This window comes from Macrobrachium rosenbergii, chromosome 19, assembly GCF_040412425.1.
Source record: "Macrobrachium rosenbergii isolate ZJJX-2024 chromosome 19, ASM4041242v1, whole genome shotgun sequence".
NCBI classification, from domain to species: Eukaryota; Metazoa; Arthropoda; class Malacostraca; order Decapoda; family Palaemonidae; genus Macrobrachium; species Macrobrachium rosenbergii.
In genome coordinates, this window is record NC_089759.1 from 11,218,411 (window position 1) to 11,244,493 (window position 26,083).

General features: G+C 43.6%; 1 protein-coding gene across 4 annotated transcripts in view; it reads left to right on the forward strand.

The window, feature by feature from the left end:
- LOC136848625 (uncharacterized) overlaps positions 1 to 26,083 on the forward strand; it is a 65,352-nt gene that overhangs the window by 18,892 nt on the left and 20,377 nt on the right. For all 4 annotated transcript variants that reach the window (XM_067121021.1, XM_067121024.1, XM_067121023.1 and 1 more), the window contains exons 5-6: positions 10,933 to 11,412; positions 15,757 to 15,897. In XM_067121021.1, coding sequence (XP_066977122.1) covers positions 10,933 to 11,412; positions 15,757 to 15,897 — 621 coding nt within the window. The remainder of the gene's footprint in view (positions 1 to 10,932; positions 11,413 to 15,756; positions 15,898 to 26,083) is intronic.

The following is a 26,083-nucleotide window of genomic DNA, read 5'->3' on the forward strand; positions in this document are numbered from 1 at the left end:
TACAAGGTTTATGAATCAAAAATGGAATGTGATGAATACAATTGCCTTTTTTTTATACAATTTACAAATCAGTTGTACTTTTAAAGATAGTATTGACTAGAATGTATGTAGAGAAGCGCTTTTTTTTTTTTTTTTTTTTAGGAAGTGAGGACTACCCTTGAAAACAAGATATCAACATGCCTGGCTCTCTCACTTTTAGCTGTATTGTGGTGTTTATTAATTTATTAATTTAGAGTTATATATATATTCTGGGATATATCTTAATTGATAACATTGAAATTTTCTTGTTTTTTTCTGGGTAGACACCATAGCCTTGGAACTGCCATATAACTGTCTGTTATAAGCAGTGCTTCTCTGTACAAGTTGATTTACCGCCTACTTTATTCTAACTTTTAGCACCTTTCTGTTAATAGGGTACATTAGAGAGCAGCTGCCCCAACAATATGTGGACATCTGTTACTCTAGCTGATGTAACCAATTTTTTTTTTTCTGCTTTACCACAGTATTTCTTGCTTTTGTGTCATGATTGATGTTATTTTGGATGACTTGCAAATACACAACTAATTTTGGTCATCCTTAGTTCCGTGTGAATGATGAAGTTGCACAGTAGGCTTGCCTCCATGTAAAATTTGAGTGTCTGATGTGGTGTAGCTTGGGGAAAGTCTTGTGTCAGATATGTCCTTCATTTTGGACCTCATCTATATGGGCCAAGGGTCCATTAACACTTTTGAGTGTCAAGTCATATCCAGGCAGTTCATCCTAGGTCAGTTATGAATGAGCTGTAGAAATTCCTTTCATGTTGGGAGCCTTTTTGAGCTAATAAGATCTTGTGGGATGAATTTCGGCATTGACCTGTATCATCTCCACTATTTGGATAATTCAGGTATCTGGCCTCCCAATAAATAACAAAGACACAATATGATAGCCTACAAGATACCACAGAGCCAGGATAGCAGTCATGTAAAAATTTCTCTCATTCTTCCTTCCATCTCTGTTTCATTGTAAATTTGGATAATGGTAACTTTTTAATATGCTTTCATCAAATTCATGTGTAAAAGTTGTCTGTTCATTTGTTGATTACATGTCAGTTGTAACTTCCTATGCAGTCATACAGATGTTTGTTTACTACTTTGCTCTCTAACTTGTGATTTGCTATTTTTTGCAAATTTTGGTGAACTTATCCCTGAAAGAAATTATTAATATAATTGTTTTAATCAGTAAAAATAGAGCATTATGTATTTACACAAGTTTCAGTAATGATGAACAATTGCTGAAGTTCAAGTAGCTTATGACGTGTTTTGAATGTTTTAGGGATTTCCTAAGTTTTTATTTGCCATGCCAAATAAATAACAGTATTGCCAAAATATATATACTTTGATAAGCCCTGCACACACATACACATAATGGTTTGGATGAAATGGCAATTAGATTTGTAAAGTGGACATACCAAAGTACAGCAATTCCTTGATTATTTGGATTTTCCTTATCTAGAACAGCATTACAGTATTCAACACACCTGGACCAAGGACCAAAGATATGTAATACAGTACTGTCAAAATAATAAACCAGGTAATGCCACCTGGTTTATTATTCTGGCAAAAAAAAGAATGGTATTTTTGAGGGTGAATAAATTGAGACAGGCTAATACGCCAGCTGTGTGACATTTGTGCATCCTTAGTGAGCTTGACATTTCCATTTACAGTAGAACCCCGGTCCTCGACTGTACTAGAACTCGACATAATCGGATTTCAACACGAAATGTTGAGTAAATTTTGCGTCGGAGCTCAAACAACAAACCCGAATCCGACCCGATGAATCATATGATGTTTGTAGAAAAAAGAGTTTGTTCATGACACTTACCTGCCAGATATATATATAGCTGTATTTCTCCGAAATCCGACAGAATTTCAAAACTCGCGGCACACGCAGTGTGGCCAGGTGGTTAGTACTCATTCCCGCCGCTGGGAGGCGGGAATCGGGAACCATTCCCATTTTCTATTCAGATTTTTCTCTGTCGCCGGTACTGTTAACATCTGTTACAGTACCTCCGCCTCTGGATTTCGTTAACTTGCTTATTCCCACTTAAGTATTCTCTTGACTTTTGGTTTTGATTCTTGGACTGTGGATTGGCACACGCTTTTTCTGGATTGTTTTGGATTTTGCTTATGACCTCTCTTTTAACTATGTCTGGTTCTAGTTCTGCTAGTTTCAAATGTATGTTGTATGAGTGATTGTAAGGTGAGGCTACCAAAGCTTCGGTAGACCCTCACTCTGTTTGTTTGAGGTGTAGGGGCATGTTTGTCTTATAGATGATCGATGTAAAGGAGTGTGAACCTTTATCGGATGCGAGCTGGAAGTCGTATGATTCGTGCACGTTCATAAGTTGGAGCGTGACAGGGTTAGGAGGTCTTCCTCCAGGAGTGTGTGCAAGAGTCAGGTATTTCCTCTCCTGATATTTCCAACGTAGTTGATGTTGCACCTGTCCCTGTGGTTTTGCCTTCGGGCCCTGATATTGTGTCTGTGGAGGGTTCGGCCCTGGCGCAGATCATGAGTTCTATCCGTGCGCTCGAGAACAAAGTGACTTCTCTCCAAAGTGCTGTGAAGTGTAGTGCTCCCCCCAGTGTTGTGGAGGGGGCGTCAGATCGGCCCCATAATGCTTCTAGGCCTGGACCGCTGTCAGACTCCCAGGACTCAGGGAGAAGGCATGTCGAAAGCCGCAAGAAGGTTACGGGGGCTTCCCACCGATCTGACGTCCCTTCGGCAGTTCCTGTTGTCGCCCCAGGCTGCCAGAGATCGTGCTTGTAGCGCATTCTCAGGGACTGCTTTTCGTCCTCCGAGGCGTCCTCCCGCCAAGGGGTGGAATTCTCGTAAGGACTCGTCCCCTCTCAAGAGGAGTCGTGTTCAAGAGGACGCTGCTCGTCAGTCTTCTTCGTCGGCTAGCTATTTTGATGCCTTTCCACCGCAGAAGAAGTCTAGGATTTCGTCTGATGAGGATGTTTCGGAGCGCCCCAGCCGCTCTATGGAGAGAACCTTTCTTGCTCCTGTGAGGAAGAAGAAGGCGTCCCCTCGCCCATCGTCTTCCCCATAGGATTGTCTCTCCTCCCAGACAGGATTCTTCGCCTGCTAAGAAGATTTTGTTGGAGATGCAGCGACAGTTGTCTTCTCTTATTGCCGAGAAAGACTCTGCTCCTCGCCGCCGCAAGGACTTGACTTTGCCTGTCAAGAGATCAAGGAAGTCCCTTCTCCTGCTCCTCGCTCGCCGTCTCCTTCTCCTGTTTCGGCCGCCTTGTCGTCCTGTTAGCTCTCTTGCTCCTCGTCGTGGCGCTTCGTCAACAGGACGCCGCGAGCTTCTTCCCGTGGCGCTTCGCCGCTCTTCAGGACGCTTTTCTGTTCAGGGCGCCGTCGGACGCTCTTCCGTTTTTTTTGGCGTGACGCCTGTGATGACGCTCTTCAGGGCGCTCTCCAAGACGCTCCGCTGGGCGCTCCTTCGGTTGCTCTTCAGGACGTTCCGGAGCATTCTGTTTCTTCTGAGAAAAGGAGATCCCTTCTTCGGATTGGACCTCAAGGCCTTCCCCTAAAGTGTTGGGTGACTCGTTTGCTTCTCCGGCTGTGGCGGGAGAGGTTTCTGCCGATCGGATCCTGCTGAAGTCGAGCTCTCGTCTGCTTCCTCTTCTTCGGACTACCAAGTTTTGACCAGCTTGCTTAAGGACTTGTTCGGGGACAAGTTTAAGCCTTCGGCTCCTCTTCTCTCCTCCTTCTCAGCTAGCTTCCTCCAAAGCTAGGAGAGCTCCTAGTTTTGAAGATGACTTCTTCTTTGGCGACCAAGAGGGCTTTCAAGAAAGTCAACATGTGGATGGAGGAACGGAAGTCCCATGGCAAGACCTCTTTTCGCTGTGCCTCCGTCTAAGCTTTCAGGCAAGGCTGGTATGTGGTATGAGACGGGGAGAAGATCTCAGCCCTAGAGTTCCTTCCTCTTCTCAAGGGATTTTACCAGTCTTGTCGACGCCTCCCGTGGTCTCATCTGCCTACTGCTAAGGTTTCTTGGACCTTGTCAGAGACCGACCACCATCTCAAAGGTCTCTTCCGCACCATGGAGGTGTTTAATTTCTTGGACTGGTGCTTGGGAGCCTTGGATCTTAAGCTTGAAGCTCGGACTCTATTACTTTGGGGAGCTTTCTAGTGTCCTTAACTGTATGGACAAGGCAGTTAGGGATGGATCTGAAGAGCTGGCGTCTCACTTTGGTACAGGGCCTCTTAAAGAAGAGGGCCTTGTTTTGTGACTTCACTGCTAAGTCTGTCTCCCCTTCGCAAAGGGCAGAATTATTGTTCGCTCCCTTGTCCAACCATCTGTTTCCCCAGTCCTTGATTCGGGACATTTCCGCTAGTCTTAAGGAGAAGGCCACGCAAGACCTGTTGGCTCATTCTTCTCGGCGTCCTCCAGCTCCTTCTTCTTCTTCGTCTGCTTCAGTGTTGTCATCCAGGAAGAAGAAGCCCTTTCGTGGAGGAACTTCTTCCTCTAGATCGTCTCCATGAGGGAGAGGTTTTACCAGAGGAGCGGCCCCTCTAAACCTAGGGAAAAAAGTGACTTCTTTCACCTCCAGACACCGGTAGGAGCCAGGCTTTTTATTTTGCGGAAGCCTGGAGAACACGAGGGGCGGACGCATGGTCTCTAACTGTCTTAGAGAAAGGTTACAAGATCCCCTTTCTCATGTTTCCACCCCTTTGCACGTCGCCCAGGGATCTGTCGCCGTCTTACCACCGAGAGAAGCAACAGATTCTTTTGGACCTCCTGGAGCAGTTGTTGGAAAAAAGAGCCGTGGAACAAGTTCTGAAGTTGGATTCTCCGGGGTTCTACAACAGGCTTTTCTTAGTCCCGAAACAGTCGGGAGAGTGGAGACCGGTCCTAGATGTAAGTGTCTTGAATCGTTTTATTTCAAAGGACAGATTCAAGATGGAAACGCCTCAGACGGTTCTAGGGGCCTTAAGACCAGGGGACTGGATGGTCTCTCTGGACTTACAAGATGCGTACTTCCATGTTCCCATTCATCCTCAATCAAGGAAGTACCTGAGATTTGTGCTGGGGGACGAGTCTTCCAGTTCAGAGCTCTCTGCTTGGTTTGTGCACCGCTCCCATGATCTTCACGGTGATCATGAAAACGTTGCGAGTGGCTTCACCTGGCGGGTGTTCGAGTGTCATTCTACCTAGACGACTGGCTCATCTGAGCCTCTTCTCGGGAGAAGTGTCTGGAGGACCTGACTTTCACACTGAATTTGGAAAGTCCTTGGGACTTCTTGTGAACCAAGAAAAGTCCCATCTGATCCCGGCGCAGTCCATCGTCTATCTGGGGATTCAGATGGATTCAGTGGCTTTTCGAGCTTTTCCATCCCGAGAACGGCAACGGCTTTGCTTAAGCAAAGTTTCGTCCTTTCTAGGAAAGAAACATGCTCGGTGAGGGAATGGATGAGTTTGCTGGGGACCATTTCCTCGCTGGAGAAGTTTGTTTCCCTGGGAAGGCTCCATCTCAGACCTCTCCAGTTTTTCTTGGCGGAGAACTGGAGGGACAAGGAGAATCTGGAAGAGATTTTGACGATATCTCCTTCTGTCAAGGATCATCTGAAGTGGTGGTTCGACCCCTTGAAGCTTGCAGAAGGGGTTTCTCTTCGCCTTCAGAGCCCCGACCTAGTGTTGTTTTCCGACGCGTCCAGGGAAGGATGGGGAGCAACACTAGGAGGGGAGGAAGTGTCAGGCACCTGGAGAGGGGAACAGGTGTCCTGGCACATAAACCTCAAGGAATTGGGTGCTATCTTTCTGGCTCTTCAATTCTTCGAAGCCCAAGTGGCAGGCAGAATTGTCCAGGTCAATTCGGACAATACCACAGCTCTAGCGTACCTCAAAAAACAGGGGGGTACTCGATCTCGTTCCCTGTTTATCCTTGCGAGGAGATCCTGCTCTGGACTCATGCTCAAGAGTCACTATTCTCACGAGGTTCATTGCGGGAGTGGAGAATATTCGAGCAGACCTTCTCAGTCGGCAAAATCAGCTGCTACCGACCGAGTGGACTCTTCACAAGGAGGTATGTTTAGAGTTGTGGAGAATTTGGGGACGTCCTCTAGTGGACCTCTTTGCCACGTCCAGGACGGCAAGACTTCCCCTTTATTGCTCTCCTGTCCTAGACCCAGGAGCGTTAGCCATAGACGCCCTCCTCTGGGACTGGAAAGGACTCTGACCTTTACGCTTTCCCTCCCTTCAAGATCCTGGGAGAAGTGATAAGGAAGTTTGCAACGTCAGAAGGAGCAAGGATGACTCTAATAGCCCCCTTCTGGCCAGCAGCGGATTGGTTTCCAGAGACCCTGTCCTTCCTAGTGGATTTTCCAAGAACGCTTCCATTGAGGGTGGACCTTCTCAAACAGCCGCATTTCAAGAGGTTCCACCAAAACCTCTCCGCTCTGAGTCTGACTGCGTTCAGACTATCTCAAAGTTGGCCAGAGCAAGAGGCTTTTCGAGATCTGTGGCAAAGGCCATCGCCAATGCCAGGAGACCTTCTTCAATCACGGTCTACCAGTACAAGTGGTCTGTTTTTCGAAGATGGTGCAGGAGTAAAGGAGTTTCCTCGTCCACGACCTCTGTACCACAAATAGCTGACTTCCTTTTTTATCTGAGGCATAAGAATAAACTGGCAGTCTCGACGATTAAGGGCTATAGAAGTATGTTATCGGCAGTTTTTAGACACAGAGGCCTGAACTTGTGCGATAACAAGGATCTTCACGATCTTTTAAGATCCTTCGAGACTGTCAAAATTCCTCAACTCAGGACACCTTCTTGGAATCTGGATGTTGTCCTGAAGTTTCTTATGTCTAGTGATTTTGAACCTCTGTCTTCGGCTTCCCTCAAAAACGTGACGAGGAAAGCTGTCTTCCTAACGGCTCTGGCGACAGCTAAGAGGATCAGTGAAGTGCAGGCTATTAGCAAACATATTGGCTTTAGGGGTCCTAATGCTGTATGCTCCCTAAATCCTTTGTTCTTAGCCAAGAACGAGAATCCTTCAAACCCTTGGCCCAAATCTTTTGAAATCAAAGGTTTGACGGAAATACTTGGGCAAGAGTCAGAAAGAGTCTTGTGTCCTGTCAGGGCTCTTAAGTTCTACTTAGCCAAGACCAAGAATACTAGAGGCTCATCGGACAATCTGTGGTGTTCGGTGAAGAGACCTGATCTTCCCATGTCCAAGAATGCCTTAGCATTCTTTTTAAGAAGTGTTATTCGAGAGGCTCATTCCTCCTGCTTAGAAGGTGACATGAGACTTCTGAAAGTAAAAGCTCATGAAGTTAGAGCTATCGCGACTTCGATGGCTTTCCAAAAGAATATGTCTCTGAGTGATATTCTTGGTGCTACCTTCTGGAGAAGTAATTCAGTGTTAAGCCGCATTACTTGCGAGATGTGAAGACGACATTTGAAGACTGCTCTTCGCTGGGACCGTACGTTTCCGCAGACACTATGTTGGGAGAAGAAGGCAATACTCATCCTATCCTTTAGGGGTTAGGTAGTATTTTTAATCTTGTTGTTGTCTATTTCTGGTTGTTGGGTGGCCATTGAGGTGGACATCCCAATTTTTTAGCCTATGCTAGGTTCTTTTACCTTAGATAGGGCGGTCAGGTGGTTGGTCGTTGCTCCTTCTCCCTCTCTGTATGGTAACATGATCTAGTCCTATTGTGGTCACGCCCCCTTGGACAGGTCATCTGGATCTCTCCAGCTTTATAGGTCCCTACCTTGCTGGAGACTCTGGATTAGCAGCAGCAGGCTTGGGTGACAGATAAACTCGAAGTCAGCTATGCTAACAGGTAAGGAACCAAGGCGTCATTCGCCTACATTTATTTGTTTCTAAATCCTATTCTGTCTCTTCCCACCTCCTACGGTGGGATTCAGCTATATATATATCTGGCAGGTAAGTGTCATGAACAAAATGATATTTTAATGATAAAATAAGGTTTGTTCATACTTAACTGGCAGATATATATACTTTAGTGCCCTCCCGCCTCCCCTCTTGAGACAGTGGCACTAGAAAATCTGAATAGAAAATGGGAATGGTTCCCGATTCCCGCCTCCCAGCGGCGGGAATGAGTACTAACCACCTGGCCACACTGCGTGTGCCGCGAGTTTTGAAATTCTGTCGGATTTCGGAGAAATACAGCTATATATATATCTGCCAGGTAAGTATGAACAAACCTTATTTTATCATTAAAATATCATTTTCGGGCGGCTGCCGCTAGTTGGCGTTGTTGGTGCCGTTCTTCCCATGCTTATTTAAAAGCATTTAAAGCCCACACATGCTGCTGCTGCTGCTGCTGTTGAAAAACAAGCCAGATTATCACATTAAATTAATAATACAGTATTTATAAGCCGAATTACTGTATGTCTGTTATCATGAAATTAAGAAAAATTTCCTAAATTACGTCGGAACTCGGCAGCTTGTGGCAGATGTAAACAAACTACAGCGCCACCCTGGTGGTGTATCGCATACTAATTACATAAACATTCAATATTTATGGTAAATTTCATACAGAGTCTACTGGAATAGTGTACAAAATCACTGTAAAACATCTTTCAGTAAATATTTACTGGAAGATGTTTTACAGTGATTTTGCATTACACTATTCCAATAGACCCTGTATGAAATTTTTGGCAAATATTGAATGTTTATGTAAGTAGTACCCTTTTGGGACACCACCAGGGTGGCGCTGTGGTTTGTTTACATCTGCCACAAGCTGCAGAGTTCTGACGTAACCCAGAAATTTTTCTTAATTTTATGATAACAGACATACAGTAATTCAGCTTATAAATACTGTATTATTAATTTAATGTTATAATCTGGCTTGTTTTTCAATGTTATCATTATTAACAACAGTTTTCATGTGTACCCATTGCAGTACATTCTGGTAGTGCCTATAGGCTACCTATCCTAGCCTATATTTCGGTCTATCATCGGTTTCAAAAGCAACATTGGTCATAGGCCAATTTTTTTGATACAGTATGCATTTAAAAATGTAAAAAGTGCTTCTGATACGGTAAGTTATTCAACTCTGAACTTATTTAATTGTAATTTGTGTAAAGTTTTTGTATAAAAAGGCAAGGTTGGGGTAATGACTGGTGGTCAGGAATGGATTAATCCATTTTCAGTTATTTCTTATGGGAGAAATTAACTCTGAATTCGACAAAATCGAATCTTGACACTTCTTCTGGAACGAATTAGCGTCGAGGACCGAGGTTCTACTGTATTATCGTTCAGTTTGAGGGTGCTAGCCGTTGTGGATAGCATTTCACGTGTGACCGCTCTATTGTCCTCCTGCATTTTCACCATGTTGCACTGTGTAAAGTGGCCATTGTGTATTTATTATGGGCAAAACAAAAGACTTATCATCTGAAGATTGCCCAGATTGCATTTTTATAGCCCAGATAACATTAGCCCAGATCTTTCCAATTAATGGCATGCTAGTGGATACTGTTAAAAGTTAAAGAGTTTACTTCCAAACTTGGGTTGGTTCCATAGATTCCAAATTCACTAACAGATATCGAAATCAGAAATAAAAAGTTTTGACCAGGTTATAGAGCATCTGAGGTGCTAGAAAATTAAACTTGCTCAGATCCTTAGTATTGCCATACAAATATTCTGATATTCCATTAGGAAACTGCAAAGTGTTGAAATTTATCAATGTTTTGGTTTGTTAGTAACAATATATTAGAGGAAGATGAGCAGCTTGTTATCATGTTAAAACATACTTAACATCTTATCAATACTGCTCCCATTTATACTGATTGCTCCAGATGTGACGGAGTTGGGATTAGGGTTATTGTAACTGATGTTAAATGCAAGGTTCTATGCATAGCTGCTGCTCAGTCTTTACTAGCCTTGGATCCCCTTAACTCTTCTAAGCTTTTCAGTGAGTACCATCCCTTGTTGGTGGGAAGTCTTTTATTCCAGCCATTGGTCTTTGATGAGTCTTCCCTTTGCATCAGGTTTTATAGCTAAAAAAATCTTTTATAAATGTTCTTTTTCTATACATTTTCCTGTTCTTCCTGAAGATAGCCTTCTCTGCCTGGTGAGAGCCTTCAGGATGTACTTCTAAGGGACTTAATCTTTCAGCTCATCCTCTTCTTGTCTTTAACTTTTCGCAAGTTGCTGGACTATTTCAGTTTGGAATACTTTTATCTTGAATTGTCTCTAGCAGGTTATACCCTGAGAGTATTTGAAGATTTCACAAGAGGACATCTTAACTTTAGATCCAGGCTCATAAAGTTTGGGTCTTTCTGTTATTTTAAGAGCAACCACTTCACCAGGTTCTAATTATGTGGCATTACACATAAATACCTTGATGTTAAGTAATTGAAACTGATTGTTGTAGTATGTCATGTTGTACCTTTTTGGAAGGAACCAGGTTTGTCAACCTCATCCTCTTCAGCAGCTCATCCTTCATGTATCTGGCACACTCAGAAAGGTGCATCATCCTGAGTTGCCCTCTATTGCACATATACATGATGAGTGTACTTTGGATCATGTCTTCCAATGCAATTCCATTACTTACAGAAGCTCCATTGATTTTGAGTACTCCAGTATTGCTCCACTGGCAGAAGCCATAAGAGAGTAGATTGTCCAATAAAGGCATTATTAAGAACAAATTTTGTTTAGGTAAAAACAATTTTTTCTACTAAACCCTCATCCTTTTCCCATACTGTTTGAGATGGAGGCTGATGTGGAGGAATGACACTTTGTCTCTTTTGGGTCAGTTGGTCTTCTGGCATGAGCTTTCAGGTTTGCATGACTGGAGCTGTTCACAGTTTATGATTTACGGGTATGTGGAAAGTGTTTGACTTAAAAAACATATTTTATGTCATCAGCTGTTATTTTGTAATAAATTAACCATGATATAACTTGATTACAGGATGTGTGAAGATGAACTTGCTGATTTTGACCCCTACTTGAACAAGAAAGTGTTACTGGAAACACTAACATTAATTTTAGCACTGTATCGAGATTTAGATAAGGAAATGGAATCCCCTGATGTGAGAGAACAGCCTGCAGAACCACAGTGTGAAAATGAAGGAAATTGGACTGAAGAAGAGAGTGAGGAAAGTGAAAAGAAGATTATGAAGGATGCTCTGACAAATGAGAAAGAGTCAAGTGAAGAAGCTACTGCTGCGGGCTTGAATGGAAAATTCCAAAACCTAGATTTGCAAGACAACGAGGAAACAGGGTTTGAAAATGACACTAACCAAATTGGTACAGAATCAAAACCAAGAAAAAATTATGGAAACATTGAAGCTTTTAGCATTCGGGAAGAAGCTGAAGCTTTTTACATCCTTGTGAATTTTGGTAATGAAGAAGCACTTAGTCATGCTCTCACATTACCAAAGCATATTAGGTATAGTAATAGAACTTTTTTACATACAGTATTAGTATGTATGGGGATGTTAGATAATATATTATTTTTGCTAAAACATTAAATTTCAGAAGTGGAAACTGAATGCTTTGTCACATGTAAAATTAGGTCAAAGGGAAATTTCATGGGAGGAGGTTATAATCTATGCTATTTTGTATATGTGAAATTCATACACCCAAGTGATATTCCGGTTTATAATAATTTGTGTCCAGTGTAGTTAGTAGCTAAAATGAATTTGAGTCTCTGTTTGTGAATCAAATGTACACCACCCATGGTAGGTCCTTAGTCCTATTTCACAAAAAAAAAATAGTAATGAGATCCTCACATTTCTGTTCAACACAGAACTCTGTGCCTTTCCCTTCCAAAGTTTTAAAGGATGCAGTAGCCTATACCCATGTGTGCTGTTTAATAGAGTACAACCCATAAGGGTTACCACTTAGTGTTTAGTGTCCTGCAAGGCACACTAGACATTACTAAAGTCTCCCAATTTTGTTTAATAAGACCACTTACTAAGGGATTCAGAGCCGATGAAACACGGTTTTTCGAACACCTTTTTTATCAAAGCATCGGATAAAGGTGAAAGTTGGCAAGTGTATATTTTATAACCCTACCTAATTATTGCAAGTGTTATTTACTACCTAAGTTCAATAGTTCTGGTACTTACCAGAGTAAAAGTGGGTTTCTATGCCAGAGCCATCAAAATCGCAGGTAAGGGTTTTGAACACAATAATGACGTTAACCTATGACGTCATAAGGCTCCACCACAGTGAAGAGGTTTACATATGGGAAAACGTCTCTTCACTGTGGCTCTCTACTACTTGGCGATGGCATATTCACTAATTGATATTAGCACCCAAGGCCAAGAGAAAGGAAGGTTTGCTCACTTTCCCCAAATATCCCATGTAGGTGGAGCTTTGTCTACTTCCTTATTGCATCAGCAGGTGAATTGCCGCAATGAGCATGTACCTCGAAGATATGTCATCGCCTTTCATAGTTACTCCAGGCAGGAGGCAACGACATCCAATTGGGTAGACCTTGTCTCTCTTGGCCTTTTTAATACCCATACAAGGCTTCAGCAATATCAATGATGGCGAGCAGGATTTGTCATCGTCCCCTTGATAGCACTATCATTCTCAATAATTTTATTATTATTATTATTATTATTATTATTATTATTATTATTATTATTTTGTGGAGGTTTCATTGCAACTTCCACAGCAGTTGTTAGGACTAAGTTGTTAGCTTGGATTTCTTCCATTTTCTTGATATTCGTAATGTTTCTACTTTACAAATAATTCAGTGCAAGTAGTTCATCCACATAATGAACCAGTCTATAGCTCATTTGTTAGATCTACATCTATTCAGGGCGGGAATACAAAAAGACAATCCATTTTGTTTATCTCAGGTTTTGACACTATAGCCTTCTGTTTGCAGCATGTCAGGAGCGGTCACTAGAAGTAGAATTTAAATGAAAAGCAATGATGCCTCATTTCCCTCAATTGTTAGAGTTGTAAAGTCAATGCCATTGTTTTATTTCAGTTAATGTAACCCATTGTTATTTTTCTTGGTTTTTATTTATATCATATAACACCTAAACAGCGCTTGTATACTCTTATGCTGCAAATAAAAGGTACCGGTAGGAGTCAAGATTTTGAGGGCAAGCTCAAGTTATTATTTACCTGCTTCAATATCAATCAAATGTAACACGATTTATATTGATATGCATGGAAAGGAAAATATATTGAAATCAGTTTGAATGAGGAACATATTGTTATAATCACTGTGTTTTAATAGATATGTTTTAGAGGTACAAATAAAACATCTAACACTATACATAATTAATTTACAAAATGTCTTCGATAAATCGTCACTCTCGGAGGTCATCATCCACGTTTTCATCGCTAAAGAGATCAATAATGACTGGTCCCACGCTCTCATGGATAATGTCCGATTTCAAGTACTCTTCCTCAAAATGACGTGTTGTCTAACAGCTCCTGCCTGCACTTTTAGGCTGCCAAGTAACCATTACCACCATAGAAATAATTACCTATTCACACTAGAGTAAATCTTGCCACAGGTCTTCTTCTTGCTTCAATACAAAGTGGTAAGCCGTCCAGCACAAATGCAGTCTTGCAACCACGGGGACAATTCCATATCCTGCTGGCCATTATCGAATTTGTCTGAAGCCTAAAATTCTTTAAGTATATCCATTCACCGCCTACCTGGTGGATGGGCGAAGCCTATATCTGTCATATTATGTTTACGTTCACGAATTGTTTTAGGATCCTTGTCTGTGATTTTCTTGTCCAGCATCGGTGACTTCATTTTACTCTATAAATATCAAAACTATCGAACTTAGTCTAAATAATACTTGCAAAAAAATTAGGTAGGGTTATAAAATATACACTTGCCAACTTTCAGCTTTATCCGATGCTTTGATAAAAAGTTGTTGCTGAAAAACCGTGTTTCATCGGTTCTGAATCCCTTAGTAGTTACATTTATAGCTTTAATTGAGCTTGCCAAAGGACTTTCTTAAATGAGATGTGAAATTGAAAGCAAGATAAAAAGAAGTTAGACAGCCAGTTGGGAAGGTATAGTAAGGAATATGTGAAATTAAAAGGCAGAAATTAATGTAGCCGAGCCCGAAGGGATGCTGCAATTCACCTTTAGTATAATTTACAGTGTACTGTAGGCATTCCTTAAGGTTTCTGTGCTCTGTCCTTTCGGCCCCTAGCTACAACTCCTTTCATTCCTTTTACAGTACCACCATTCATAATCTCTTTCCTCCATCTTACATTCCACCTTCCCCCTAACAATTTTCCATAGTGCAACTGTGAGGTTTTTGTCCTGTTACACCTTTAAAAAACCTTCTTTACTCTTAATTTTCAGTGTTGAATGACTCCATAGGTCCCAGTGTGTGGCCTTTGGCCTAAATTTTATATTCCATTCCATTCCACTGCAGGTATGGGATTCTTCAGCCTCGCTGTGTGTAAAGTTATCCTATAGGAATGAACCCCATAGTGGGGTAGTACTTTCAGTGCACCTCACACATTACACTGTAGGTGTTACTTAAGGGTCTGTGCAGTGTCCCTTTAAAACCTTTTTACTCTCAGTTTCCCTCTTAGCACTGAATGACTTCATAGGTCCCAGCACTTGGCCTTTGGCCTAAATTTTATACTTCTTTCATATACGGACAAACACTTAAGAGTCTTGAGAAGTGACACACTAGTCAAACTGCCATATCTACTGCTTTACTGACCATCTGTTCCTCATCCTTGGTCAATCATATGTCTAAACAGTCTCAATCTTTGAGATCTCAGGCTTTTTCCAGCCTGTGAACACCACTGCCTCTGCCAGTATATGAATTCTGATATGCTATTCCTCCCATACTCTGGCCACGAATCTTAACAGCCTATAGCCTACACGTTTTCAAAATCTCCTTTTTCCATGTACATGTCCAAATTTGCTGTGTAGATTAGTAAAAGCCTTAAGCATCCATCTTAAGCCTTGTTTGGCTCATATTGATTTTCATCCCTCTCCTTTCCATTGCACTCTTGCATTTTGAAACATTTCCACAGTATCATCCTCGGGTTCTGCTATTAACTAATAGGTCATCTTCATACAGCAGCCCCGGTGACACCCTTTTTACACTCCTTTGTTACTTTTACCAGTACTACTTATGGTAAACATATGTGAAACTCAATTCTTGATTAATCTTTACCTTAAGTGCATACTGCCTTCATTGTGCTGTGTGTGCCACACTGTGGTAGTACTACAGGTTCTTTCCATTGCCCCTTTGGACCCCAGCTGCAATATTGTACCTTTTACTTATCAACCATTACCATTGATCTTTTTCAATAAAGCTGTTGTACAGTACTTGAAATCTACCTTGTCATTCAAGAACTAGTGCCTTTTGCAGACTGTGAGATTAGAAGTGTGACTATTGGTCTTGTAAACTATTATGCTATAATATTATGAATATAAAAATATTATTTGAAGTTTTCCTCTTTTTAGGAGTAAATTTTAGGATCAGTTCATTTATGGTATGGTAAGTCACTGAGGAACTAATGAATAGAACACTTAAGTGTGTAACATAAAAAGTTTAGTATTTGTATGTTGTATTTTAAGGCAGTTGAGGCTTGTAAATGTTCAGTTATGATCTTATATAAGTAATGTACAGTCAAGATGTATTATATTTATCAAGTTGTAAAGGATATAACATTTTAGTATTAAATTTTGTGCTGTTTTTATTAATTTTCATAACGTTTCTAGACAAATCAGTTTTATAAAGCTATTACATAGGTATTAAGAAAAATGCTCTTTCAGGTGCTCTTCTCTAGTCTCCTTAGTGTCAGAAATGGGTACTTCTTGGCTGACTCACAATTACAGCAGAGTAATCCATCTTTCAAATTTTTTGCCACCGTTGTTTCTGTGTGCTTTTCATCCACATATTGCAGAAGTTGAGAGGTAAGAGAAAGAACTGTATTTATGTTTAAGGTTATAAAAATCTAAGTTTTTGAAAACAAATTTTTTTCATACAAGGCCTCTTGATGTCATAGCCCTTGCATGGCCTCAGAATTAGGCATAAATGCCCTTCCTAACTCTAACCCTCCTTGTAGGTGCATGGGAAAACATAGAAAGCATAATCTTTGAGTCTTTGCTAAGTATAGCAGTGCTAAACTGTATACAATAAACTAGGTGTAAATCCATTCCATGAGGCAAATTTATATATTATTATCCTAACTGGGATGGTCATACTGTATAATATTGCATTTTTGTTAGGTTTTGCAGTTTGCAATTTTAGTGTTAGGTTTTGCAGTTATGTGATGGATATTTTCTGTATTTTTTGGATGGCCTTCTAGCATTAACAGGCTATTTTATTGCCTGTTGGTGCTGATTTGTTTGAACTCTCGTGGTCAATTGTTTCTGTTGCTTCACGTAATTGTACCTTTGGTCATATTTTTAAGTTGTTTTTAACCCTTTCGCTTACCGATGATTGATATAAACGTCATCCAGATTTAAGTCCTTTGCTTACTGACAACACGCAAATTTCTAAAAAAAAAAAAAATTGCATAAACTAGCAGACAAGATGAGGATCATTTTCAGCAAGTGTTCCTGATATTTTTTTATACATAGGTAATATATATGTTTATTTGTTTTGTATAGTGTAAGATTTTTAATCTATAATTACAGTATTTATTCTGCAAGAGAGAAGCATGTTTATTTGTTTTGTATAGTTTTAGCTTTTTATTCTATAATAACATTACTTATCGTTTTTCTGCGCACGAGAGAGAAAGAAAGAGAGAGGAACGATCACTTGACTGAGTATCACTTATTTTATGGAAAACGGATGTTACTCTGTCATTCATTTTTCATATTTTCCATGGAATAATTATAACTGCAATTGCAAAATCTACATAATTTACCTGAGTAATTTATTTTTGTACATGCAACTTACCTGTCAGATATATACTTGGCTATAGTCTCCGACGTTCCCGACAGAAATTCAAATTTCGCGGCACACGCAACAGGTAGGTCAGGTGATCTACCATACCCGCCGCTGGGTGGCGGGAATAGGAACCATTCCCGTTTTCTAATCAGATTTTCTCTGTCGCTGGTTCCGGCAACATCTGTTGTTGGTTCCTTCTGCTTAGAATTTCATTTTTAAGCTTGCTGAGGATTATTTTGGACTGACCTTTGGTGACGTATTGGATCTTTGGCTTGGCATATGCTTTTGTGGATTGATTTTGATTTTGGCTTTGGTATTTTCTGTAAGAATGTCTGATCAGAGTGTTGCACCTGTGTTTCGTGTGTGTGTTAGGTCTGATTGTAGGTGAGACTACCGAAAGCTTCGGTAGATCCTCATACTGTGTGTTCGAGGTGTAGGGGAATGATTGCTCTATTGAGAACACGTGTGTTGAATGTGAGAATCTCACTGATCTGGAATGGAAGGCTTTGAACTCTTATGTCTGCGCAAGTTGGAGAAGGATAGAGTTAGGAAGGCTTCTTCTAGAAGCTCAAGTAGGTCTCTTTCTAAGGAGGTAGAATTAGAACCTAACACTCTTCCAGATTCTCCTGTCACTCCAGTTGTTTCAGCTCCTTCACCCTTCGTCGAACCTGTGGATTTGTCGTCGGAGATGGCTGCAATGAAGGCTACGATCCGCAAGATGCAGTTGCAGATGCGTGCTTTGGAGGAAAAGAAAGTGAGAAGTGATAGTGATGTGTGTAGTGTCCCCAGTGTAGTGGAGGGGGCGTCTGACCGGCTCCGCATCGCTCCTAGGCCTAGACCTCTTCCAAACTCCCAGACCCAGTGGAGGAGGAATGTCGACAGCCGCAAGGGGGATGAAGAGCGCTCCCAACGGTCAGGCGTCCCTTCGGCAGCGCCTGTTGACGCGTCCCAGGCTGCCTTAGATCGCCGTAGAAAAGGGATCTTGAAGAAGTGTTTCTTGTCTTCTGCTTCTTCTTCACCTAAGCGTGGTTGGAGTTCGGCTGAGGAGTCGCGCCCTTTGAAGGGGACTTGGAAGGCTCCTAGAGGAGACGCATTGGACTCTAGCCCTGAGCGCTTCCCTGAAGGTTCTCCTGTTGCAAAGAAGAGAACTCGAAGATCTCCCTCCTCTTCTTCTGGTGGTCAGGAGTCCACCAAGCAGATCCTGGTGGGCCTCCAGGCTCAGCTCGCTGCTCTTGCTGGCTCTTTATCAAAGAGCTCTTCTCGTCGGAAGGATGCCTCTCTTCCGATCAAGTCCTCAAGAGACACTCTTCTCCCAGCAAGTCGTCTTCTGTGAAGCATTCTTCTCCTGTTAAGCGCCCCTCCAGCAGCAGGCGCTCCTCTCCTTCCAGGCTCTCCTCTCCTGGTAGGCGCTCTCTCTTGCAGCCGCAGGCCTCTCCTGGTAGGCGCCTCTCCCTTGTAGGCGCTCCTCTCCTGTTAGGCGCTCCTCTCCTGGTAGGCGCTCCTCTCCTTGTGGCGCTTCTCTCCTAGGCGCTCTTCGGCGGATAGCGCCTCCCACCCAGCGCCGCGCCCTCGTCGTCGTCGGTCTTCTCCTGTTGGAGATGCTTTCTCCACAGTCAAACGCTCTGCTCGTCAGTCTCGTTCTTCTCCTGGTAAAGTTCCTCTCCAGCCTCCCTCTCTTCTGTTAGGCGCCCCTCTCCCAGCAAGGGCTCCTCTTCCGTTCGAGCCTCTTCTCCTGTCAGGCGCCAGTCATCTAGCAGGCGCTTCTCTCCGGATCGTCGTTCTCCAGGGGACAAAGGCTCCTCTCCTTCTAGGCGCTCTTCTTCTGGCAAGTGCCCTTCTACTTCCAGACGTTCTCCTCCTCCTTCTGGCCTGGAGGCGTTATTGGAGGACGAATCCCCTAAGGATATCACCGCTTCTGATTACAAGAGGTTGACAGCTTTACTGGTTCAGGAGTATGGAGATTCCCTCAAGCCTGGCTCTCCTCCTTCTCCTGGTTCCATGCTTTCGAGCACCAAGGCCTCGAAATCTTCCTCTTTGGTTAAAATGCGTCCTACGATCTCCATGAAGAAAGGCTTAAAGGCTTCGGAGAGTGGCTCTCTTGAAGAAGGATGCAAGCAAGACTGTCTTCTCCTTGCCTCCCTCTAGGCTTTCGGGCAGAGCGGGAATGTGGTACGAGACTAAGGAACCGATGGGGTTAGCTCTCCCCTCATCGGCTGGCTCAGACTTCTCTTCGCTTGTGGATTCTTCCAGAAGACTCTCCCTTAATTCGGCCAAGGCTTCTTGGGGACTTTGTGAATTGGATCATTTCCTCAAGGGCCTTTTCCACGTGCTGGAAGTTTTTAACTTTATGGACTGGTCTCTAGGGGCCTTAGCTAAGAGGAGTCTTGAAGAGGACTCAGTCAGTATGGAGGACCTCAGCAGTGTGTTGTCTTGCTTGGACAAGGCTGTTAAGGACGGCTCTATGGAGATTGCTTCCCTGTTTGGCACTGGCCTGCTTAAGAAGAGGTCAGTCTTCAGTGCTTTCCTCTCCAAATCGGTTTCTCCTCTCCAGAGGTCTTCCCTCTTGTACGCTCCTCTGTCTAGCCATCTTTTCCCGCAAGAGGCTGTGAAGGAGGTCTCTCGTTCTTTGTCTGAGAAAGCTTCTCAGGATCTGCTGGCGCAGTCGTCTAAGAGGATGAGACCTACTGCTCCACTTGCTAAGAAGGAGAAGGCCCCCTTTCAGGAGCCCTTTCGAGGATCCAGGTCTATCAGGAGGCGTAGGCCTGAAAGAAGATCTAGACCTTCAGGACTCCCTACCAGGAAGTCCAAGTGAGAAGCAAGTCCTCCAGACTCCAGTAGGTGCCAGACTTCTGAAGTTCGCCGAAGCCTGGGCACAGAAGGGGGCGGACGAATGGTCCCTCTCTATCTTGAGGAAGGGTTACCTCATTCCCTTCATTTCGAAACCTCCCTTGACAACAACTCCGAGGAGTTATCTGCGAGATACAAGGATCCTCAAGCGGAGGCAAGCCCTTCTGCTAGCCGTCAAACAAATGCTAGAAAAGGCTGCCATAGAACCGGTACAAGATCTTCACTCCCCGGGATTTTACAACCGGCTTTTTCTAGTGCCAAAATCTTCGGGAGGGTGGAGACCGGTCTTGGATGTGAGCTCCCTGAACTCGTTCGTCATCAAGAAAAAGTTCTCTATGGAGACGACGTCCTCGGTTCTGTCGTCACTTCGTCAAGGAGATTGGATGGTGTCCCTGGACCTTCAGGATGCTTACTTCCACGTTCCCATCCATCCCTCCTCCAGGAAGTTCCTAAGGTTCATGGTAGGCGGCAGAACCTTTCAGTTCAGGGCTCTGTGCTTCGGACTTTCCACAGCTCCCCAAGTGTTCACGACCATTCTCAGGAATGTAGCTCACTGGTTGCATTTGGAGGGGTGAGGATTTCAATTGTGTCTCGACGACTGGCTAATTTGGTCCAATTTGAAAAACCGTTGTCTGGAGGACCTTTCGATCACTTTAAACCTGGTCCAGTCTCTAGGACTTCTTGTGAACCTCAGAAGTCTCAGATGATTCCTCAGCAGGAAATTGTCTACCTGGGGATTCGGATGGATTCTCGGGGTTTTCTAGCGTTCCCTCCCTGGAAAGAAGGGAACGCTGCCTTCAAAGGTGACAGACTTTCTAGAGAAAGACAGATGTTCAGGCGAGGGAATGGATGAGTCTGCTGGGGACCATTTCCTCGCTGGAACAGTTCGTTTCTCTAGGAAGGCTTCACCTAAGACCTCTACAGTTCTTCCTGAAAGAATCTTGGGATCAGAAGTCCCAGAGTTGTCGGACTCCTTTCAGATCTCATATCAAAGTAAAGGAACATCTCCGTTGGTGGTTAGACCCCCAGAAACTGGGTCTAGGAATTCCTCTGCAACTGCCGAACCCTCGCCTAGTGTTGTTCTCAGACGTGTCGGAGTCGGGTTGGGGAGCAACACTAGGCTCGGAAGAAGTGTCAGGCACCTGGGACACAGATCAGAGGTCCTGGCACATCAACATGAAGGAGCTAGTAGCCATTCATCTAGCTCTCGCCCGATTCGAACTTCTGGTCAAGGGTTCAGTAGTTCTTGTCAATTCAGACAACACCACAGCCCTGGCTTATATCAGGAAGCAAGGAGGGACTCATTCCTTCTCCTGTACGTTGCAGCAAAAAGCCTTCTGTTATGGGCGGGGAGAGAAACATCGTTCTCCTCACCAGATTTGTTCAGGGAGAAAGGAATGTGAGAGCGGATCTGCTCAGCAGGAAAGACCAGGTTCTTCCCACGGAATGGTCTCTTCATCAAGAGGTTTGCGAAAGGCTGTGGTTCCTGTGGGGGAGACCTCATATCGACCTCTTCACCACCCATTGGAACAAGAGGTTGGAGAACTACTGCTCCCCAATCTCGGATCCCAGAGCAGTAGCAATAGACGGCCTTCTCCTAGATTGGGAGGGTCTAGACGGCTATGCTTTTCCCCCGTTCAAGATTCTAGGGGAGGTGTTAAGAAAGTTCGTTTCTTCAAAGGACACCAAGCTCACCCTGATCGCTCCCTTTTGGCCATCCAGACTGGTTCACAGAGGTACTGGAATGGATGATAGATTTTCCCAGGTCGCTCCCCCTCTCAGGAGCGATCTTCTCAAACAGCCCCACTTCGACAGATATCACAAGAACCTTCCCGCTCTAAACCTAACTGCCTTCAGACTGTCGAAGGACTGGTTAGAGCGAAGGGATTTTCGCGCCAAGGCTGCGAGGGCTATCGCCAGAGCCAGAAGATCTTCTACCTTGCGCCTCTACCAGTCGAAGTGGGAAGTCTTTAGGAGATGGTGTCAGAACTAAGAAAGTGTCCTCTTCCAGTACCTCTGTAATGGAGATAGCGGATTTCCTTCTTTATCTAAGGGAGCAGTGTAACCTGGCGGTTTCCACCATCAAGGGATATAGGAGCATGCTGTCCTCAGTTTTTAGACACAGAGGTCTTAACATCTCCGATATAAAGACCTTCACGACCTTATAAGGTCTTTTGAGACTTCTAAAAACAAGTCCCCTAGACCTCCCAGCTGGAATTTGGACGTGGTCTTAAAATTCTTAATGTCTGATAAATTTGAGCCTCCTCGATCTGCCTCTTTCAGGGATTTAACCAGAAAATCGTTGTTTCTTTTTGCTCTTGCTTCTGCCAAAAGATTGAGCGAATTACAGGCTTTGGAAGGTTCTGTCGGCTTTAAGAAGGACTCTGCGTTCTGCTCCTTTCAGCCTCTCTTCTTAGCAAAGAACGAGAACCCTTCAAAACCTTGGCCTAGGAGTTTTGAGGTCAAGGGACTCTCCGATATTTCAGGACAGGAGCTAGAGCACACTCTCTGTCCAGTAAGAAGCCTTAGATATTATCTGGAGAGAAAGAAACAGCTCGGAGGTAACACTGAAAGTCTTTGGTGCTCTGTCAAGGATCCTTCAAGAGCAATTTCCAAGAACGCCCAGGCTTTCTTCATTAAGGATGTTATCAAGGAGGCTCATCTTTCATGCAAAGACGAACATTTACAGCTTCTAAGAGTGAATGCTCATGAGGTGAGAGCCATAGCTACTTCTCTGGCTTTCCACAAGTCTTGGTCCCTCCAGTCTATTGTGGACTCTACGTACTGGAGATGTAACTCAGTGTTTGCTTCTCATTATTTGAGAGATGTTCGTGTTACGTATGAGAAGTGCTTCTCTCTAGGAGCTTACGTATCCGCGGATTCGGTGCTGGGTCAAGGAGCTGAAGCTAATCCTTTTTAGTCTAGTTTTTTGGTTGTTGCTTTTAATGATTTGTTGTGTTTTTTATGGTCGGCTGGAAGAGGGTGTTGAGGGACTCTCTCTTTCATCTCGTATCACTAACAAGGTTAGGCTTGGTCAGGTGGTCGGGTTTGGTTGTTAGCTCCTTGTAGTTTTTATTACCTAGCTCTGTCATGTAAGAGGGATAGCCCCCATTGATATGATTCAGGTAGAGGGCTCTGTCTTGTAAGTGGGTTAATCCCCATTGACACGATCCATAACAGGCTCTGTCATGTAAGTGGGTCTTTCCCCATTGATATGATCCAGAAGGGCTGTCAGTCATAGGTCACTTCCTCGCTGAAGCTCTTGAGGCATGCAGACTCATAGACAGTATCCATGAAGTCTTCTGCCCAATCAGGTAAGAACCATGGTTTTGTTTTTCCTACAACATATGTTGTTTCCCGTTTTTAGTTATTAGCTGTCTCTTGCCCTCCTCCAAGGGTGCCAATCAGCTAAGTATATATCTGATGGGTAAGTTGCATGTACAAAAATGATATTTTTATGATAAAATAAAGTTTTGTACATACTTACCCGGCAGATATATACGACAATAACCCTCCCAGCCTCCCCTCAGGAGACAGGTGGAAGAGAAAATCTGATTAGAAAACGGGAATGGTTCCTATTCCCGCCACCCAGCGGTGGGTATGGTAGATCACCTGACCTACCTGTCGCGTGTGCGCTTGAAATTTGAATTTCTGTTGGGAACGTCGGAGACTATAGCCAAGTATATATCTGCCGTGTAAGTATGTACAAAACTTTATTTTATCATAAAAATATCATGTTTATCACAAAGATTAATCGGTGGACTCTCCCAGAATCCTTCCACCTTTTGTAACTTCTCGAACAATCTCATTTTAAGAGACACTATCAAGGGTGGTACGCTCTCATGTGATCAGGCTTTGGGCTGTCCGGGTGTTTATCAGGAAGATGTTTTTTCAGAGGTGCTACAAAGACATTTGAGAGATGCAGACGGGGGTATTGAGCTACATCTGACTCAGTAATGCAGGTTTCTCGTTTACCCTGGGAATTTTTAACCAAGAATGAGGACCCTTCCATGACTGAATCTGTTCTCTCTCTCTCTCTCTCTCAATAACTTAATGGAAGAGAGGATGATTTTGACAGCCAGGGATTGTGCTCCTGGCTCCCAGGAGCACCCATCAGCCTGAGGTTTTTTCCTCACCTGTCTTCCATCTTGCCTGGTGCCAGCTCTACTCTGAGCTTCTAGGAGCGCCCACCAGCTCCTGACTGATTAGTTAGCTGATGACCAGCTTTGCTGGCCCCACCTACAGCCTGGCATCAGGTCAGTACACCCAGTGCTCGGCGCCAGCTTCTGGTCATCTGGCACCAACTCTCCCCGCATCTTTGGATCTGGGGAAGAGTAAGAAGCTCTTTTTCTGTTGGAGTTTTTCTGGTATGACCTGAGCAGGATTGGAAGCACAGGGGTCTTTCATGACCTTTAGTGTTCTAGCCCCCTCCATCTAAGAACTTATGGACTTGTTTTCTGAGGCCACTCTTAGTTTCTGGAGAGCTGTTGGCCTAATTTTAGTGAAAGCTAGAGACATCAGTACAACTTCTACCTCATTAGCTTTCAGGCACTGTGTGCCCCTGATGCCCAGTCTACAATCGACCTTTTCTGTGACATTCTCAGATGTAGGAGAGCATTTTCCTCCTTTTAAGGGAAGCTAAGGACGTCAGAACAGCCTCTACCTCATTAGCTTTGAGGCACTCTATGCCCCTGACGTCCATTCTACAATTGACCTTCTGGAAGTGTAATTGATCTTCACTTCTCGCTTTTCGAAGAAAGTTAGAAGCATAGGGTTTTCTCATACTATCTATTCACCTTGTAGTAAGGTGCTGAGATTTGTGAGCACCCATCACTGTCAGTGGATGGGTCATGGTCTTTATTTCAGTGCAAGTGACAGTCTTATCTGGTTGTGTTTATACTGGTGCTGTGCCCAGGGCAAGGGGCACTTTTTAAAGTTTTGCTAGCCATCGGATAACTTGAGCTGCATAACTTCCACTGATGCTTTGCTAGAAATTGGAGTACTCCTTGGCTACAAAGCTCCCACTTACATAGAGGCGCTCCTGGCTTTACCGCCACACTGCTACAGGTTATGTTGAGCAACAACCAGAGACAGTTCTCTACTGCAGGCTCTCTTAACTAACAAGGAACTACAAGCATTGTATCCAATGCTGGCAACATATCTAGTATCTCAAATCATTAATCCATGGGAACAGAATTTGTCCATATGGATTCAGCTAAGTAATTACTGGGTAAGTTACTTATATAAAAATGACATTCTTATGATAAAATAAGGTTTTATATATACTTACCCAGTAATTATGGACAGAGCCCTCCCTCCTCCCCTCATGAAATTCCTCATTTCATGTAGATGGGTCCAGACTAAGGGGGACAATGAATGCAAGGGCAAATTGAGATTTTCGTGGGTCACTCAGGATAAAGGCATCCCTCTGCAAGAGAATGGTGTCAAATTAACTATAGGATTGGCGAGAATTGAAGCCCTGATACCATGTAATTGAATTTATAAGGATTCATGAACTATCAACGTGCCCATGAGTGGCACAGCCATTCGAAACTCACTTATATCGCACTGTTCACAAATTGAAATTCAACTAGCATGCAAATGATGGGTGGCAGGCTGAGAAAAGGATCAACTAGGGAAACAAAAGGAGGGTTTACTGATGAATGGAGAGAGAAATACACGTGGAGAATCACAGAAGAGACTTGGAGGGGTGTTCGTTAACAAAAGTCAAGAAATACTTCAGTAGGAGGAGAAACAGGCCGCCAAAATACTTGAGTTTGTCCGCAGCTTACCATAGGCATCCAAAGGCTCTATCTAGTTTTCCTGAATTGAGATACAACACGTGGAGCAAGGGTTGGCAGTCCTGTGAAATGTGCGAATTGGGAAGTATCCGTCCGTTCACTAGTAAGGCCAATAACCATGTGGGGACGAACCCAGGTGCACACGGCCGAGCTTGGGAGGCCAGAGCACCTCAGGCCACTGCTTCCGATAGCTCCTTCCAATCTTTGCATCAGCTCTCTCGCGGCAACCTGGAACACAAGACATTTGGGCGGCAGAGGAGGAAAGGTACAGGAAGGACAAAGTGAGAGAAATGTCCTACGTGGGCAGCCATATGCACTTTTTTGGCATGGGGGCGGCCATTTTATGAGCGATGGTTAACCCTGCACATAAAAATACCCTTAGTAGAACTTAGATTCCTAATACGTGCTTCATTTGAAGGTAAGCAAATTCCATTTTTTCATGTAAGAGTACTCCAGGGACTCAGTTATGTAATTGTTAGTTTCATACTGCTCAGAGAGTTTTGATACAACCTTTCCATCCACGCTATGGGTTCCATTGCTGGTCTTAGTCTCAAGA